The sequence below is a fragment of the Diabrotica undecimpunctata genome, chromosome 5 (genome assembly GCF_040954645.1).
Source record: "Diabrotica undecimpunctata isolate CICGRU chromosome 5, icDiaUnde3, whole genome shotgun sequence".
Lineage (NCBI taxonomy): Eukaryota > Metazoa > Arthropoda > Insecta > Coleoptera > Chrysomelidae > Diabrotica > Diabrotica undecimpunctata.
The window spans coordinates 41,841,264-41,857,737 of NC_092807.1; the positions used below are offsets into that span (position 1 = coordinate 41,841,264).

A 16,474-nucleotide genomic window follows, 5' to 3' on the forward strand; every position below is an offset into this window, starting at 1 on the left:
GGTACAGTTTTCGTATAAAAACAACAAATAAAGATGGTTTGGTTTTTTGGAGTTGTTTGAAAAGAAAACTGAAAAATGTCAAGGCCACATAATTATGGATAATAACACAATAATTAATGAAACCGAACATCTGTGTAAGCCGAGTGTTGCAGCGACAGAAGTGAAGCAGTGTGTCTTCAATGCTCGAAAAAGAGCATTGAAGGAAGACAATAGTTATTTGCCGATGTCAAAAATATATCAAGAAGAATTTCAAAGATTATATAGTTAAGGACTGGATTTCGTGACAGACATCCCAAAATTCTCTTCAGTGGAAAGTGGTTTAAACGATTGTAGAAAATGTGCGCGTGGGCTGCTCACAGATCCAGCGGCAGCATCCAAAATAGTATTTTCAGAAAAAATTATTACAATGAGCGACAAAACGAAATTTTTATTTATCGACAAGACCACTCCCGCGGGATACAGAATCGTGGTGTTTGCCAGCAACAAAGCTAGGGAGATTTTGGTTAACAGTAAGAACACTGTATTTATAGATGAAACATTCAAAAGCTGGTAAGCAATTTAGTCAAATATATACCGTTCATATCGATATTCGTAGTACGTCAGAGGAGACAAATACAATTTCATTGATATTTACGTTACTTCCTAACAAAACCAAAGAGACATACGATATGTTATTTCCATCAATGAAAGAGAAACTACCAAATTTGAAATCATCTCTTATAAAACTGGATTTTGAACAGGCAGTGATTGGTGCCTTAGAAAATTATTTTCCCGAAGCCAAAATTTATGGTTGTAATTTTCATTTCAATCAATGCATATGGAAAGATGTTCAAAATATTGGACTTGTTTCTGAACACACTGACAACGAAGAGATACGTTTGGACATAAGAATGTGTGCTGCGTTAGCGTATCTACCCATAGAAGATATCGATGATGGCTGGTTATGCATTCAAGAAACCTCTCCTATTTCTGAAAAAATGGAACAGTTTTATGACTACTTTGTCAAACAATGGTTACAAAATACTCACATTACCAAGGAAATGTGGAATTGCCATGATCAAAGACATCGCAGTAACAACGTTTTAGAAGGTTGTAATCATCGTCTGAAGACATTAATAAGACCACATCCCAATATATTTCAATTAGTGAAGTGCCTGATTAAAGAAGCAGAATATTGTGATCACCTTTATGATCGACTTACTTTCAATCTAGAAGGAAAGCGGTGCAAGAAAACATATATTAATCTTAATGAAAGAATATCCAAAACTTTACAGAAATATAAAGATACAAGGGACTTAAGGTTGTGTTTAACGACATTGGCATATATCCAGAAGCTGCATAAATAGACAATTTTTTATTCCCAAGAATTTTTTGTATTTTACTGTATAAAAAGTTTGAAAAAAAACAAAAAAACATTAAAAAAAAACAAAAAAAAATAACAAATTAAAAAAAAAACGAAAAAAAAAAATGAAAAAATAAAAAAAACATCTTCTAAACCCGCCAATGTTTATATTATGTATAAACTATGACAGTCCTAAGCCTGAATGAAAGTGTGAAGGGAAGATGGTTTATTTTTATTTTTTTATAGTTTTATGATTTTTTAAAACTAATTTTACTAGCCTAACCGTTACCTGATCGTTATGGTAGAATAAAATTAAACGTCGATTACAAGAGAGCGCAAAACGGTCGATATAAGAAAATAATTAGCTATAAATTTCCATTAAAAACGTGTTAGAGCGCAAACCGGCCGATTTCAGGTAAGGGCGCAAAACGGTTGAGCGCATATCGGCCGACACCAACATTTCATGGAGATCTCCAAAATTAAATTTTAATATTTTAAACGTGGTAATTAAGCCTCCAAGTTGTTGACGAAGTTATAAAAAGAGGTCTTTTTGTATAAAAAGGTCTTCTCGGTCCCAAAGGAATTCGAGTGGCTAGAAAAACACCTCTGAATAAGATATAGTCTGGAGTTCGCACGTTTACAAATAAAAGTAACATGGTTGGACCAAGTTAGGCTGCTGTTTACGATAACACCAAAGTCGTTATACGCAACCACAATATCCAATGATTGCCCGTTAACAAAGTAAGGCATAAGTCGGTTTTTTTCACCTATTAAAAGTACTACATATTTTTTCGGATTTAAGGGTAGTAGCCACTGGGAACTAAGTTAAACTAGAATCCAAATCCATTTGGAGGGTTAACTGGGTTGTGATTGGATTGGCATATATTTTGTGTCATCAGCATAGAACGATATTTTACTTGAAACATAATAAGGAACTTCGCTGATATAAACCGTAAATACCAGAGGTCCAAGGACAGAAACTTGAGGCACTCTACTTTCCACTAACTTATCTTGTGAGAAAGATTGGTCAACTCTACCTTTGTAATGTCGATATGTCAGGAAATAATCAATTCAACAAAGTAAAGTATCGCGAACGCCAAAATGTTCTAGCTTATGTAAACATCTGCGCTTAGGAACACTGTCAAAGGCTTTAGAGAAATATAGATAAACAACGTCGATTGGCTGCAAACTGTTAAGGGATGAAGTCCAGTCGTTAACACAATGTATGAGATTGGTAAGAGTAGAGTAACCACAGATAAGTCCATGTTGTTGTGTTGAAATAACATGTTCCTGAAGAAATAATCATGTGATTTCTTCCTGGGAAATAATAGCTTTCATGACTTTGCAAACTACTACTGGCAGCAGGCCAATCAGGCGAGAAATCTTGAGGTCAAGTTTGTTGCCTTTTTTAAAAATAGGGGTGACGGATTCTAATTTCCATCTAGGAGGTACGTAATTCTGGATAAAAGAAGTTTGCCTAATTAAGGTTAAGGGTGTTGCAAGCGTGTCTCTGAATCTTTTTAACAGTTTTGGTGTTAAACCAACTAAATCAGGTGAAGTGGCTGTCCGAAGTTTAATTAAGTGTTATTTGACACTGTGAATTTAACTTGCTGTAAGGACGCGCCGACCCGATTACACTCAATAGCAGGCAGATCATCGTCATTTAATTCCTTAGTAAAATCCTGTGAAAATGCTATAGAGAGAGTTTCAAAAGACTTTTTGTCAGTAAAGCATAAAGTCTGATTGGGTTTTCGAAGTAGAGACTTTAGACGCCAAGAAGAATCGTATATATTGAGCAAATATTTCACATTTACGCTCTGTTTATTCTGTGAATTCTGTTTATACCATAGAAGGCCTTTTCGAAGACAATAAAAATTTAATTCATTTTTTTATTGCCATTCCCTAGTGTGTTCAAAAATAAAAATTACAAGTATAAAAATGTCGTCCATTGTGGAGAGTTAAGCGCAAAAGCCTGCTTAATTGCTTTTTAATTTCTTGTCTAGCTCTGGATTCAGTTTGTTTAATATTAGCTTGGACTTTATTTTGGATGATGTGCTGATCAGAGTTATTGCTCGCCAATTCTCGCATTTGCTTAGATCACCTTTTTTTGGTATCTTAACAGCTCTTAGTAGCTCATCGTCGGCCCATATCTTGTTAAAGAGTTTGTGTAACATTTCTACTGATTCGTTTTTGTCGGCCTTTATTAAATCTATCGGTAGTGTCCAATATCAAATCTTCAGAATTCATATCCGAAATTGGACAGTATAATTTTATCACCCAGTAGACCGAATGAATTTATTTGTTATTAAATACACACACGTAGTTAATTAGGTTACATACACATTTGGTTAATTATCAATAATATAATTTGGACATCAGTCAAAAGTGCTGACAAAAGTTAAACAATTTACATAAATTAGACACACATATCACGCGAGGTCCGCGAATATATTGACCTAATTAAAACATATATAAAACTAAGATCTCTTGCCTAGAGAGCATTCAATCAATATTCACTCAACAAACTTGATAGTCTTCAACGATCAACTTCATCAGTCTCTACTCAAAGTAATCCCGGGTCAACACCCATAGTATACGTCTCATCAATAAACTCTGCTACTATTATCTGGTGTTTTCATTACAACTGAACTAACATCTTTACTGAGCCAACGAAGGGGAATTTGTTCAGGTAGGTTGTTGTTTTCAACGGCTTTGTCAGTTTTTAGCTGTTTTGGTGTGCTTTATATTTTTTCTTTAGTAATTTTATCTAAGCTAACGATTAATTATAGTATTTATTCTTCTTCGACTTCTGGCATTTCCTCGTGTTTGAAGTATATTTATTTGAAGTGTTTCTGTCTTTGTATTATTTCATACTTTGTTTTAATTATACTCTTGTGTTTGTGTTAATTTGTTTAATACTTTATAGTGTTGTGTCTGCCAAATTTTGTATTATGGTGTACTGCGTTTTTGGGGCAATTTTTTATGCAGCTCTTTTTGACGTTTTTAGCATATTATTTACGTAATACCTTTTATCTTCTCTGGACTGCTATATTTTTTTCTTTGCATTTTCTTTCTTCTGATTATTATTGTTCTGAAGCTATTTTCTTGTGTTGAAACTATTGACGTTTCAATTTCCACTTCGGAAATCGTTCTCAAAATACAAACATTAGTAAATTAAACAAATTTTGTTTTTTGTTACTTAGTGAAAAATTCTTCTAATAATTTAATTTTATCTGACTCATCTATATTGACAATTCAGACATACATTATATATTTGAAAGTAGACGACTTTAAAATGATATTGCCAATATTGTTGAGTTGCGTTCCTGTATTTTAAGCTTTAATTGTGGCTTATTCCCATTTAAATAGTAATTAATTCTTTTGATTAGTTGTTATTTTTATATTATCCAATCAATTACCGATTAATTTGATATGTTAGTAAAAGACAGTATTTAATTGAGTCAACTTTAGCCGCCATAAATGCTTTAATTCTACGGCATTTTATCAATGCAAGACTGTACTGTCTCCTGCATTTGATAATAATAATTCAATATATAAATATTCTTTTCTAGAAGCTGGATTGCGTTGGTAATTACATCTTTAGCCACTTCTCTTTTCATCAACTTGCACACATTTTCAATTGGGTTCATATCAATGCTACTATCCGGTCAATCTAACAGAGGGATATTTTTTCCTGCCTCAAAAGCTTTGTGGTCCCCCATTTGGAAACCATTCTTGGAGCTACGGAATCAATCGGTTTTGTAATAGGTACTTCTTTATACTTATCTTGTCTCCTTATTCCTTTGACGACGTACAGACGTCCAGTGCCCTTGACGCTGATGTCTGACCAAATCATCACTTTGGTGGAATGTTTAACAGTCGGGACGACACAATCAGGATAAAACTTTTCTCCATTACGATGACGCACATACTGAGCTTCATTCTGCAAAATTTCGAATGTGCTTTCGTTACTGAAGCAGACTTGTCAAAAATAGGAAAAATATATAAACTTTCAAGTTTATTTGCGTTATTTAACTAAAAATGATACTAATGTATCAATGATACTAATGTATCAATTTTTGATTAAAAATTGCTGTCTTGCACATCTTTGTCTTGCCATTATTTGGCCTACTTCAGGGATTTTTCTTTAATTGCAGCTATTAAATTGGGCTTCCAGGTTGGCGACAGGCTTTGAAATCTAATCTAAATCTAATCTAAATTTTCTTCGAACAGTGCACTCAAAAATATTTACGCTACCATCCTGGAGTTGTGATTTTACCTTTGTGATAGCAAATCTATTTTCTAGACAAATTTTCTTCAAACGTCTCTCTGACCTTGGAATGAAACTAGGTTTTCTACAGCATTCTTTCTTTTCGGGCTTAATTCCTCCCCTGACTCAATTTTCTTGTTTATGCATCATACACTATCTTCATAAATCTCCAATCTTTGTGATATTTTTCGGTTGGTAAATGTTTTGGCAATCACAAGGGCTTTCACTTCTGTTTTTTCACGAGGTGAAAGATCGCATTTTCTACGCATAATGAAAATAGTCCAATTACTTTTCTTTAACACTGCATGCAAAATAAACTAACAACTGAGTAGTATAAACTGGTAAACAAACAATCACAGTCCATTAAGATACATGAACATGTCTGTACCTGATTTCGATCGCCAATGATACAGGTTTGTTCTTGTTTACGTTCATGTATCACTTTGTCAACACCGTGTCGTGTTGTCATATGTTAAAAATAAATACAAATATGTAGTCTAAAACAATTTTTTTAATAAAAATCAATAAAATTGTAGTTTAAAATACCACTATTGCATAAAAACTCTTTAGAGACATAAAATTACTAAAAAAAATACAGTGCGTCTAATAATTTGGTCAGGGACTGTATATTAAAGATAAGGTTGAGATTAATACTATTACAAGAATTAATACTTAACTCAACAGTCTTTCGAGTTGAACCGCGTCGATTATCACTGCGCCGAGCTTTCGACATCCTGTCCGATGTCTTCTTCGGGCTTCCAAGGTCTTAGTCTCCCGAGCCTCCAGCCACTATCAATTAAACCTATCTTCCTTTTGACATAAATCCATCTCTAATTCCTCGTGAAAAATCTTCCAGAACACCTCAAATATATAGCATATGTCTCATTGGCAATGTACTTGGCCAAAATTCTACAATCTCTCGCCGAAAAGTTTTCATTCTTTGTCAAATTTTTTTTCATTTTATCAAACTACTTAAATAATACCCTATCTCACCGACAACATTCTACTAAGTTTTAATATCGTTTCTCTATTTACAAACATTCTTGTAGACGAAAGTCTAAACATTCTGAAAACTAAATACAACATATAGTAAGACTACTTCTCTCTCATTAAAAATTGTATGTTTAACACTTCTTTCAGCTTCCAAAATCAATTTTACAGACAAATACATAATGCATTAATAGGCTCCTCACTACCTCTAGTAATTTCCAATACCTTTATGGAAGACTTCGATACAGTTTAGTAGTGTCTGGCGGCTCGGGAGATTAAGACCTCGGAAACCCTGAGGAAGACATCAGAGAGGATGTCGAAAGCTAGGCGCAAAGATAAGCGGTGTGTTTCAATTAGGAAACCTGTTAAGTTTAATATGAATTCTTGTAATAATATTAATCTTAGCTACAGGTTTAATTATGTATTTACAAAAATTAACAAGGAATATTAAAATGTTTTAAAATTTTTTTTAAATAATTATATATATATACAGTATTCGCCAAAATGATTGAAAAAAGTGACTATTGCATTTGTTTTGTAATTTACATGATTTAGATTCTCCAAATGTACACCATTGCAAAATAACTACAAATAATGATACTGAGTTGTTTGCCTATTGATATAATCGTTAAGAGCGTAGGTGCAAAATTTCGGGCCAATGCTTTTTAAATGTGTAGCGATAGTATATTGCCTACCTCAGGGTAAGAACATAGGGGTAAAAATAGGGGACAGAAACTATGGGGGCGAAGATAGGGCAAGCAAAATAAACGCTACTATGCGAACGGCACTCAGGGGGTTGTTGGAGAGCTGGGGTCGTGGATAAGTTGAAATAAATGGGTCGGATTGGGGTATCTACACAAAAAAAATGAAACAAAGGGGTTACTTAAGTAAATCTCCTGGGCAACTGGGCAAATAAAACAACAAGGAAGGGCTTCTAGCAATTTAGAATAAGGGCGCCGCTTTGAAGGATCCTAAACTTGCTGGAGGAAAGAAGAAAAGGGCTCTTCCTTCCTAAAAAGTAAACACACAAAAAAAGGTTAGGAGATTTCTCTACACTAAAATAAACAAAATGGTTGGAGCAATAAATGAAACATTTATTTGTGTCTCTAACAAACAGTTACAAAAATACAGATTGCACCAAAAATATACTATATAAATAGTTGCCAAATACAGAATAAAAAAACTTACATGTATCCGTTTACAAAGGGGTTGGAGATACTACAAAAACTTACAAATGTTACCGCAAAGAGATCAACCTTTTTTTAAAACAAACAAAACACATAAATATCGAAAAAAATAAAGCTAGCTGTCATATGTTAACATTAAATAAAAAAAAACAATTAAAATGACAGCTAAGTTAAACCATAAAATTTACAATTTATTAATTATTACAAATTTTTTTTTTTTTTTTTTTTTTTTTTTTTTTATTCAGTTTGATGGCCTTGGCCGAGCCAATTAGCCAGACAAATTTAAAGACAAACAATTTTTACAATCAGAGGAATTTTTTACAATTAGAGGAATAAACATATAATCATCCGTACAATCTTACGTGCAATTAGTAATAATTAGCACTTAATAATTAATAATTAGTAATTAGCAATTAGTAATAATTAGCAATTAATAAATAATAATTAATAATTAGTAATTAGCAATTAGTAATAATTCTTTTTTAATTTTATTAGTTCTTTATTTATTTTTTTTTTTTTATTAGTTCTTTATGATTTTTTTTTTTATTTTTTTTTTATATTTAATTTTTTTTTTTTTTTTTTTTTTGCTAATTATTAGCAATATTTACTTAAATATAAGTTAGTTTTAAGCTACAATTTATATTTACAGTTTTTGATATGTTCGTAAATCGTTTTTAATATATTGATATCTCTAGAGAAAATCAAATTGTTCAGGTAGACGGGAAGTGGAATTTTTAATATAATAAGATTATCATAAAATTTGTTTATGTTTAGTGATTCGTGGGAACATTCAAGAAAAATATGTAATAAGTTACCTTCTTTTCCACACTTGCAATTAGGTGACTCCGCGAGACCCAACTTGTACATATGAAGGGGGGTAAGAGCATGATTAGATCTTAATCTGTTTATAACCCTTATGAAATGGCGATTTGATAGAGTATGAAACCATCTTTTTATGGGTATTTCAGGCTGCATTTGTTTGTAATTATTTCCAGTTCTCGTGTTTCGATAATATGTTTGCCATTTTTCTTTTTGATGCTGTTTACTAATTATATCAATGTCTGAAAAGGGGAGTAAGTTCAAGGGAGCTTCTTCGCCTATGTCTAGGGCAGATTTGGCTAGGCTATCTGCTATTTCATTGCCCTTAATGCCCGCGTGTCCCTTTATCCATGATATAATAATGCTTTTCCCTAAATTTGTAATTTTATTGTAAATAGTCATAATTTCTAGTTCTATATGATTTAGTTGTTTGGACCTATGTACGTTTGTTAGTCTGTCGACGACACTCTTACTGTCTGTAAATATTATGCAGCTGTAGGGTTCGTTACTATGTATATGCCTTAATGCAAGAAGAATCGCTGTCATTTCAGCAGTGTATATCGATGATTCAGCTGGCAATTTCAATAATTTTTTAAATCCACTTTGAACATTAATTAATGCACATCCTACTTTGTTTTGTACTTTAGATCCGTCTGTAAAGTAAAACTGATAGTTTGGCCATTTATGCCGTGTAAATGATTGAAAAGCGACTGGATCTAAATTACTGTCCATAAAAAAGGTATTAATATGTTTTGAAAAAAGCTCTTCTAATATATGGGAATACATAGGTGAAACTTGATTTTCATACGTATAGAAAGTATGTCGGTATTGAGATATCCTCAGGTAACTATTTACCAGAAGAGAACATTTTTTCTTTGTCCAATATTTATGAGTTAGATCTAAAATTGATAAAATATGAATATCCTGTAGATAGTTAGTATTTTTCCCTATGGCTCTAGTAATGAATTTATCACTTAAAAACTCCCGTCGAAATTTCAGAGGTTCTATCGCCTCAACAAATCCTTTTAATGAAAGCAATTATTGTTTTAGCAAAAAAATGTCTATCTTTACTTTAAAATTAATATGTTAAAATGTTACCTCGATTTCACTTTTCTGCACTTAACTTCAAAAAAAAAAAAAAATTGTTAACATCTATGGAACATCTATCTGTACATATTCTCCAACAGGGACAAAGCAACCATTTCCATGCTCAGGAACGAACAATCAAAATATGTAGAATTAGGTTCGGTAGAGGAAGCAAACTGACGACGGGGACATCCTATATACCCATTTTACAAAATTTCTTCAGTGCCGGTGTACTACACAAATCTTATGATGATTACTCTGTTTTAAACTGCCATTATGCAAAGAGTATTTATTATCACCTTAACCGGTCTTAAGACATAACACAAAAAAATTGAATCGACTCGCGATTCCTAATTACCCAAACATCTTTCTACTCTGACATCTCTTGCTTGACTTCTATTTGCGTTACATTTTACAAATTCCACGCCATAATATAACTCTCCCCCTTGTGTTTACAAAACCTAAACAAACAATTATCCCTCGGACCCTCGTTCTAAGCGACAAAAACAACTTTTTAAATATTCCAGTTTATTGCGTTTTAACGACGAAAGACAAATAAAAACTCTATTTTATATTAGGGGGGCATCATGAAATATCTAGGCGACAAAAACTTGTCGAAATAGATATAACATATTTCAAATTAACAAAATAGCACGTAGTTTTTAAACCGGAGTTCTACCTGACTTTGTAACAAAAGGTTATGGGATTTGAAAGTACACATAGACAAAAAATATATCCAGCGTTATTTACGCATTAAGGATTTTCGTAAAAGACAAAAACAGATTTTATGGCAATCTTTATGCGTACTGACGAGATAAACGAACAGGGACGTATAAAAAAAAACGCTACAAATGCACTCATTTTTTTCGAATCCTTACAAAACTAATCAGTATTTTTGAAAAATTTAAACGCAGAATGAAAGATTACATTATTATCGAGGGCAAAAAGTCCCTTAAAACTTCTATAATGTTTATTTTAGTAAGTTAGTTAGTTATACTTAGTTAAAAGAATAAAAAAATTAAGTTTGATTTTTAATTTCAAATATCTCATTCAAATTAAACTTTTTGTTTATTCTAAAAAACCCTATTCGACCCTCCGTAATAATGTAGTCCTTCATTCTGCTTTTAAATTTTTCAAAAATATTTATTAGTTTTCTCAGGATTCGAAAAAAATTATTTACGCATTAAGGATTTTCGTAAAAGACAAAAACAGATTTTATGGCAATCTTTATGCGTACTGACGAGATAAACGAACAGGGACGTATAAAAAAAAACGCTACAAATGCACTCATTTTTTTCGAATCCTTACAAAACTAATCAGTATTTTTGAAAAATTTAAACGCAGAATGAAAGATTACATTATTATCGAGGGCAAAAAGTCCCTTAAAACTTCTATAATGTTTATTTTAGTAAGTTAGTTAGTTATACTTAGTTAAAAGAATAAAAAAATTAAGTTTGATTTTTAATTTCAAATATCTCATTCAAATTAAACTTTTTGTTTATTCTAAAAAACCCTATTCGACCCTCCGTAATAATGTAGTCCTTCATTCTGCTTTTAAATTTTTCAAAAATATTTATTAGTTTTCTCAGGATTCGAAAAAAATTATTTACGCATTAAGGATTTTCGTAAAAGACAAAAACAGATTTTATGGCAATCTTTATGCGTACTGACGAGATAAACGAACAGGGACGTATAAAAAAAAACGCTACAAATGCACTCATTTTTTTCGGATCCTGAGAAAACTAATTAGTATTTTTGAAAAATTTAAACGCAGAATGAAAGATTACATTATTATCGAGGGCAGAAAGGCCCTTAAAACTTCTATAATGTTTATTTTAGTAAGTTAGTTAGTTATACTTAGTTAAAAGAATAAAAAATTAAGTTTGATTTTTAATTTCAAATATCTCATTTAAATTAAACTTTTTGTTTATTCTAAAAAACCCTATTCGACCCTCCGTAATAATATAGTCCTTCATTCTGCTTTTAAATTTTTCAAAAATATTTATTAGTTTTCTCAGGATTCGAAAAAAATGAATGCATTTAAAAAGCATTGGCCCAAAATTTTGCGCCTACTCCGTTAAGATGAATGTGACTTTCAGAATGTGCATAAAAATAAAAAGAAGATCGTCTTTGTTTAATACCTTAAGAGATTTGTTTTATCTTTGGTCAAGATTGTCATATTTACCTACCTGAAAAAATAAGAAAACTTCACCGGGCATATTCTTTTTCCTCTTCCCCGTTTTGTGAATCCAACCAATATTTTGGCATTTTATAAGACGAATTTTTGTTGAATTAAACATTTTGTTTTGTTATTCGTCACAACTTATTTATGATATATTATGCACATTCGCTTAAATATTTACATATTATTTTTTGTAGATACGATAAAATATTATATTATCTTTATTAACACTATAAAGATGTAAATTGTAAAAAACTTTTTTACCTAATAAACAAAATACCTACGATAAACTGTTCTTTTGTCTGTAACACATTGCGAATCAACTTCTCCAGGATGTAGGTTACCCAATACTAATTGCAGCCTTCCTTCCCGGAACGTTTCTCGTTAGTTACTAAATAATTCCTAGCTTTGAGCCTGTTAAGAAGAAGAATTTTCTTGAGATTCCAGTAATTTCGGGTTAGATTGAAAACCATTTGTCTGTTTACCGCTAAACTAACCACTTTGATGTATTTGTGCTCATTTTTGGCGAACTCAACAAAGGAAACAATATTTCCACGTCGGCTTGCTTATAAGGAATGTTTAAAATTTTTGCCGTGATTTAAAATGTAAAAATATAAACTATAAGTATAATTTCTTGTTAAATAAAAATGGCTTTACAAGCTAAACAAATTTTTATTACATAAAAATACTAAAACAGAAATAATTAATAATATTATAAGTAGTAAGATTACATTGTATTTACTAATAATAAGCTGTAGACAGTAAACAAACGCATGCTTGGACAATGTGTGCACGCATAACGTCAAAATGAAATACAATCTAATCAAAACTCAAAAATATAAATATAGATTTTTTTTTCTGAAAAAGGCCGTAGCTGAGCGGCAAGATACTGCGTTTATAAGCCATAGCTCACGAGTTTGAATCTCGGTACCAACCGACACTTTCATTTATATAAATGATACGAGCCCTTCACCGTACTTCGGAGGGCACGTTGAGCCGTCGGTCCCCCTGGGCTAGTGTGTTCATCGACACTAATCTAAATTTCAATAACCGATGCAGGGCGTGTAAACAAAGATAAAATTGTATTTTCATTGTTAAAGATGTTCAAAATTTATCTATTCGTTCCGATAGTTACAGTATATTATTAAGATTACTTTATTAATTTTTCTCTGTTCTCGATTAGTTTTTATTGCATAGTATATAAATTATTGTGATCACTGAATATGTAGTTAGTAAAAAAATAATCACAATAATTAAATTAATGAATAATTTAAACGATTATGCAGGTTAAGATTGTCCAAGAATATTCAAAAACTAAATAAGATAAACATCTCTACTTTGATGGAAAAATTGCTAGTCGTCGTCGCTTCGTCGGCAAATAATACAGACTCGGACTAGATTTACTATTTTGGTATTGAAGTGTTGTATTTTCAATCGATTTGTTAGGAATATTTTTGTCGTTTTGATGGCTAAAGGACAAATTATGATTATGCTGTTAATATTGAACAAGCAAGAATTATTTGTTGTGCGTTTTAAAACTAAAACAACAAAAATATGAATCTATGGAGAGAGACCGGCCCAAACCAGGCTCCAGAGAATTCTATAAAGCAATTTCATTTGAGAAAAGAGGACATAGAACTAATTCCATCCATACACTGAGAGACAATCAAGGCCGTATGATAATCGACGGTAAAGAAGTAACTGAAGAATCGAAGGAGTATTTTAGGGACCTTCTAAACATCATACAGGAAGAACAGCACAAAGAAGAGGTCTATATCACAGCGGACATTCCCGTCAAAAATCCCTCCTTTAAAGAAACCCAAAAGGCCTTAAATAAGCTGAAAAATCACAAAGCGCCGGGTACGGACGAGATACCAGCAGAACTTCTGAAATATGGGGGAGACGCACTACATCGCCAATTCCACCAGCTAATAACGCACATATGGTTAGAAGAAACGATACCAGCACGATGGAAGGAAAACATTATAGTGCCAATCCACAAAAAAGGGGGACAAAACAAAATGCGCGAATTATAGAGGAATTTCACTTTCTTAGTAGACTAATCCCTTATGCTGAAAATTTCCTAGTTGAATATCAAGCCGGTTTTAGGGCAAACAGATCAACAATAGATCAACTATTCACGCTGAGACAACTTCTGGAAAAGGGATGGGAGTATAACAAACCCATACACAATCTTTTTATAGATTTTCGACAGGCATATGATAGCGTAGAAAGAAGCCAAGTATGGAATGCCATGGCGGAGCTCTCAATACCAAAGAAACTCATTCGGATGACCAAAGTCTGTATGGAGAGTAAAATATCTAAAGTACGTGTAAATAATAAACTGTCTGGTAGCTTTGAAATCAACAGTGGACTCAAACAGGGTTATGCGTTATCTCCACTACTTTTTAACCTTGTATTAGAGAAAGCCATGAGGTCGGCCGAAATAAAAACAGAATTGCTATCGGTTCAAGGTCCCAAGCTATTACTCGCATATGCAGATGACATAGATTTTGTTGGAGACTCCATCTTATCCACAAAAGACATCTTCAACAAGGTGGAAGGGGCAACAAGTGAAGTAGGGCTGAAGATTAATGAAGAGAAGACGAAATATATGTGTATAAATAGAACGACGCGGAGAGACAGAATAGGACAAAATGTGATGGTCAACACCTTAAATTTTGAAAGAGTACAACGTTTTATGTATCTGGGGGCCGTAATCATAGCTGACAATGATGTTACTGAAGAAATAAAAGACAGAATCCAATCTGCAAACCGCTGTCTATTCGCACTGGATAAGCTCATAAAATCAAAAAATCTTACAAGAAGTTCAAAGATCAAAATCTATAAATCCATCGTTAGACCTGTAATAACATACGGATGCGAAACGTAGACAATGACCAAAGCAAACAAAGAAAAGCTTTGAACGAAAAATACGAACGAAAAATTTTCGGACCTCACATGACATCACCACAAACCAGTATAAGATCAGAACCAATATCGAATTAAAAGCACTCTGCAATGACGCCGATATTGTCCAAGAAATTAAATCACAGCGACTAAGATGGGCAGGCCACGTGCATAGACTGCATAACGAGACACTTGTAAAACTGGTATGGGAGGAGATTCCCACAGGCAAAAGACTACTCGGACGTCCCAGAATGCAATGGAGAGATAACATATAAGCAGATCTCTGGAAAATGAACATTCCATTTGACCCTAGGTTGATGGAAGACCGAACAAATTGGAAAAAAGTTGTACAGGCAAGACCCACCCAGGGTTGTAGCGCTACGTGATGATGATCATGTTTTAAAACTACTTAAGTAATTATTTTTAACTGTATAACGACGTTAAACTGTATACGTGATTACTGTTTTTAAAAACAAAAATGTCGTCCACTTATTCAGCTGATGAATTAGTTAAATATACATTGAGTACTTCTCGAACACGAACTGCAAGAAGTTCTCTTAGCGCTGAAAGAAATGTTAAATATATGTAAATATGAAACAATAGAAAATTCCAGGTTAAAGATATTGTAGAAAAAGTGGCGAGTAAAGTTAAACTTTGTGATCGAAGTGTATTTACGGTGATTAAGGAATATAAAACTAATCCACAGTTCGCTGGACCAAAAGTAAAACGACTCGGAGAAAAAAGTTTGATAAAGTAGTTGAATTAGACAAAAATGCAATTAGAAGACAAGGTCATAATTTTTTATAAGAAACGAGATACCTACCGTGGATATGGTTTTAAAAGAGGTGAATGATGCCCTGACGGCATTATGGTGTGGCATCGAGAATATATTCAACAGATAAGGACTTATAGAAAAGAGAAGAGCAAAATTTATTATCTGGATGAGACATGGTTGAACGCTGGGCATACAAAATCTAAAATATGGGGAGACACTACAGTCAAACCGTCTAAACAAGCTTTTTTGGATAGATTAACAACGGGATTCAAAAATCCTTTAAGTAATTTCTTACATTCTACTTATTTTAAATCCCAAACCTTACAAATACTTAAAATTTTTAGGTAAAGACTTATTATTTGCCACATTAACAGCGAGAATGGGTTTTTCCAAATATCTACTGTGCACTTAAGTCGAATAAGTCTGGTGATTATTATGAAGAGATGGTCAGATCCAGAGATTAAAGTCAATCTTTTAAAAATTGGTGAAAATTTCCAAATAAAATGAAAGAACTGTATTTTACAGTTACAGTTTACAGAGAAAAAGTAGAAAAGAAAATGTGGCAGCTGGACAATATAACTGAAACACGTGTTGAACCACCTGTTATAAACGTTGACAATAGTGACCTTATTATCCAGTTCATCAGAATAATGTTTAAAAGTAGCCGAAATCTCGATCTCTGCTATATATTTAAGCCGAACTCAAACGGATTATGAATCACTTTGTATTTTTATTCTAACAAACTAACCGTTTCTTAATATTGCTCTGAAGCTATTTTCTTGTGGCAAGAACAAACAAACAAACTAACCGTTTTGCAATATTTACACTTTTTGGAATCGTACAAACAACACCCTGTACATAAAATTTATTGGCCATTTTTGAGATAAAAAAAATAATTTCTTGTTTTTTTTTC

General features: G+C 32.4%; 1 protein-coding gene across 1 annotated transcript; it reads left to right on the forward strand.

Annotated features, from left to right (window-relative positions):
* Positions 1 to 668: 668 nt before the first annotated feature.
* Positions 669 to 1,346, forward strand: LOC140442162 (uncharacterized). The gene has a single exon (XM_072533240.1). It carries the CDS (start codon positions 669 to 671, stop codon positions 1,344 to 1,346), a length of 678 nt encoding a protein of 225 aa, XP_072389341.1.
* The last annotated feature ends 15,128 nt before the right edge of the window (positions 1,347 to 16,474 follow it).

What these genes read in the sequence shown, in the direction of transcription:
- LOC140442162 (XM_072533240.1), top strand. Translation starts at nt 669, where the DNA reads ATGTTATTTCCATCAATGAAAGAGAAACTACCAAATTTGAAATCATCT.